The sequence below is a fragment of the Condylura cristata genome, unplaced genomic scaffold (assembly GCF_000260355.1).
Source record: "Condylura cristata isolate star-nosed mole 26May11 unplaced genomic scaffold, ConCri1.0 scaffold00087, whole genome shotgun sequence".
Taxonomy (NCBI): Eukaryota; Metazoa; Chordata; class Mammalia; order Eulipotyphla; family Talpidae; genus Condylura; species Condylura cristata.
In genome coordinates this window covers 56173-57224 of record NW_004567188.1, presented here as the reverse complement: position 1 = coordinate 57224, position 1052 = coordinate 56173, and the positions used below count along the sequence as shown (strand labels likewise).

General features: G+C 68.4%; 1 protein-coding gene across 1 annotated transcript in view; it reads left to right on the top strand.

Annotated features, from left to right (window-relative positions):
- Positions 1-6: 6 nt before the first annotated feature.
- Positions 7-1052, top strand: part of IDH3A (isocitrate dehydrogenase 3 (NAD+) alpha) — a gene marked incomplete at its 5' end in the record, with an annotated part of 2188 nt that continues 1142 nt past the window's right edge. Inside the window, 5 exons of the mRNA XM_012734882.1 lie at positions 7-152; positions 243-345; positions 413-477; positions 727-811; positions 902-1049. Of these exons, the coding sequence (XP_012590336.1) occupies positions 7-152; positions 243-345; positions 413-477; positions 727-811; positions 902-1049 (547 nt within the window). The remainder of the gene's footprint in view (positions 153-242; positions 346-412; positions 478-726; positions 812-901; positions 1050-1052) is intronic.

Below are 1052 nucleotides of genomic sequence, written 5' to 3'. Positions count from 1 at the left end.
GCCCGCACTGGCCCGCAGATCGTGGACGGCGTGGTGCAGAGCATCAAGCTCATCACGGAGGAGGCCAGCAAGCGCATCGCCGAGTTCGCCTTCGAGTACGCGCGCAACAACCACCGCAGCAACGTCACCGCCGTGCACAAGGCCAACATCATGTGCGGGCGGGCGGGCGGGCGGGCGGGGGCGGGGCCCTGGGCGCGGCCTTTTCTTCACGAGGCTTCTGCTTTTTGTTGCATGAAATGCAGGCGAATGTCGGATGGGCTTTTTCTGCAGAAGTGCAGGGAGGTGGCAGAAAACTGTAAAGATATCAAATTTAACGAGATGTACCTCGACACCGTGTGTCTGAATGTGAGTGGGGCTAGGGGCGGGGGCGGGCGGTCCCGGGGCGCCCCCTGAGCACAGTGCGCTTCTTCAGATGGTCCAGGACCCGTCCCAGTTCGACGTCCTGGTCATGCCGAACCTGTACGGGGACATTCTCAGGTGGGTGACAGCTGCAGGAGCAGGCTGGGCATTCCCAGGGGTCGGCACCTAGCCCCCGGCCTCTGGGCCTGGTCTCCGGCCGCTTCCTGCCTCCCCTGCGGGGGCCCAGGCCCACGTGGCGCAGCAGAGACGCGCAGGGGGACGCGAGCCTGCCCGGGTCCGCGTGGGAGCTGTGACCGGCTGTTGGGCGCGCCTTGGTGCTGGGCGGGGCTGACGGGGGGCCGTCTGAGGCCCGGTCTCTCTCCCCAGTGACCTGTGTGCGGGGCTGATCGGGGGGCTCGGCGTGACGCCCAGCGGCAACATCGGGGCCAACGGGGTGGCCATCTTTGAGTCGGTGAGGCGGGGCCCAGTGGGGGCGGGGTGCACGTCCATCTCCTGCAGCGGCTTCCCGCTGCCGCCTGGGGCCTGACCGCACCGCCCGCAGGTTCACGGCACGGCCCCGGACATCGCAGGCAAGGACATGGCGAACCCCACGGCCCTGCTGCTCAGCGCCGTGATGATGCTGCGGCACATGGGCCTGCCCGACCACGCCGCCAGGATCGAGGCCGCCTGCTTCGACACCATCAAGGCCGGCA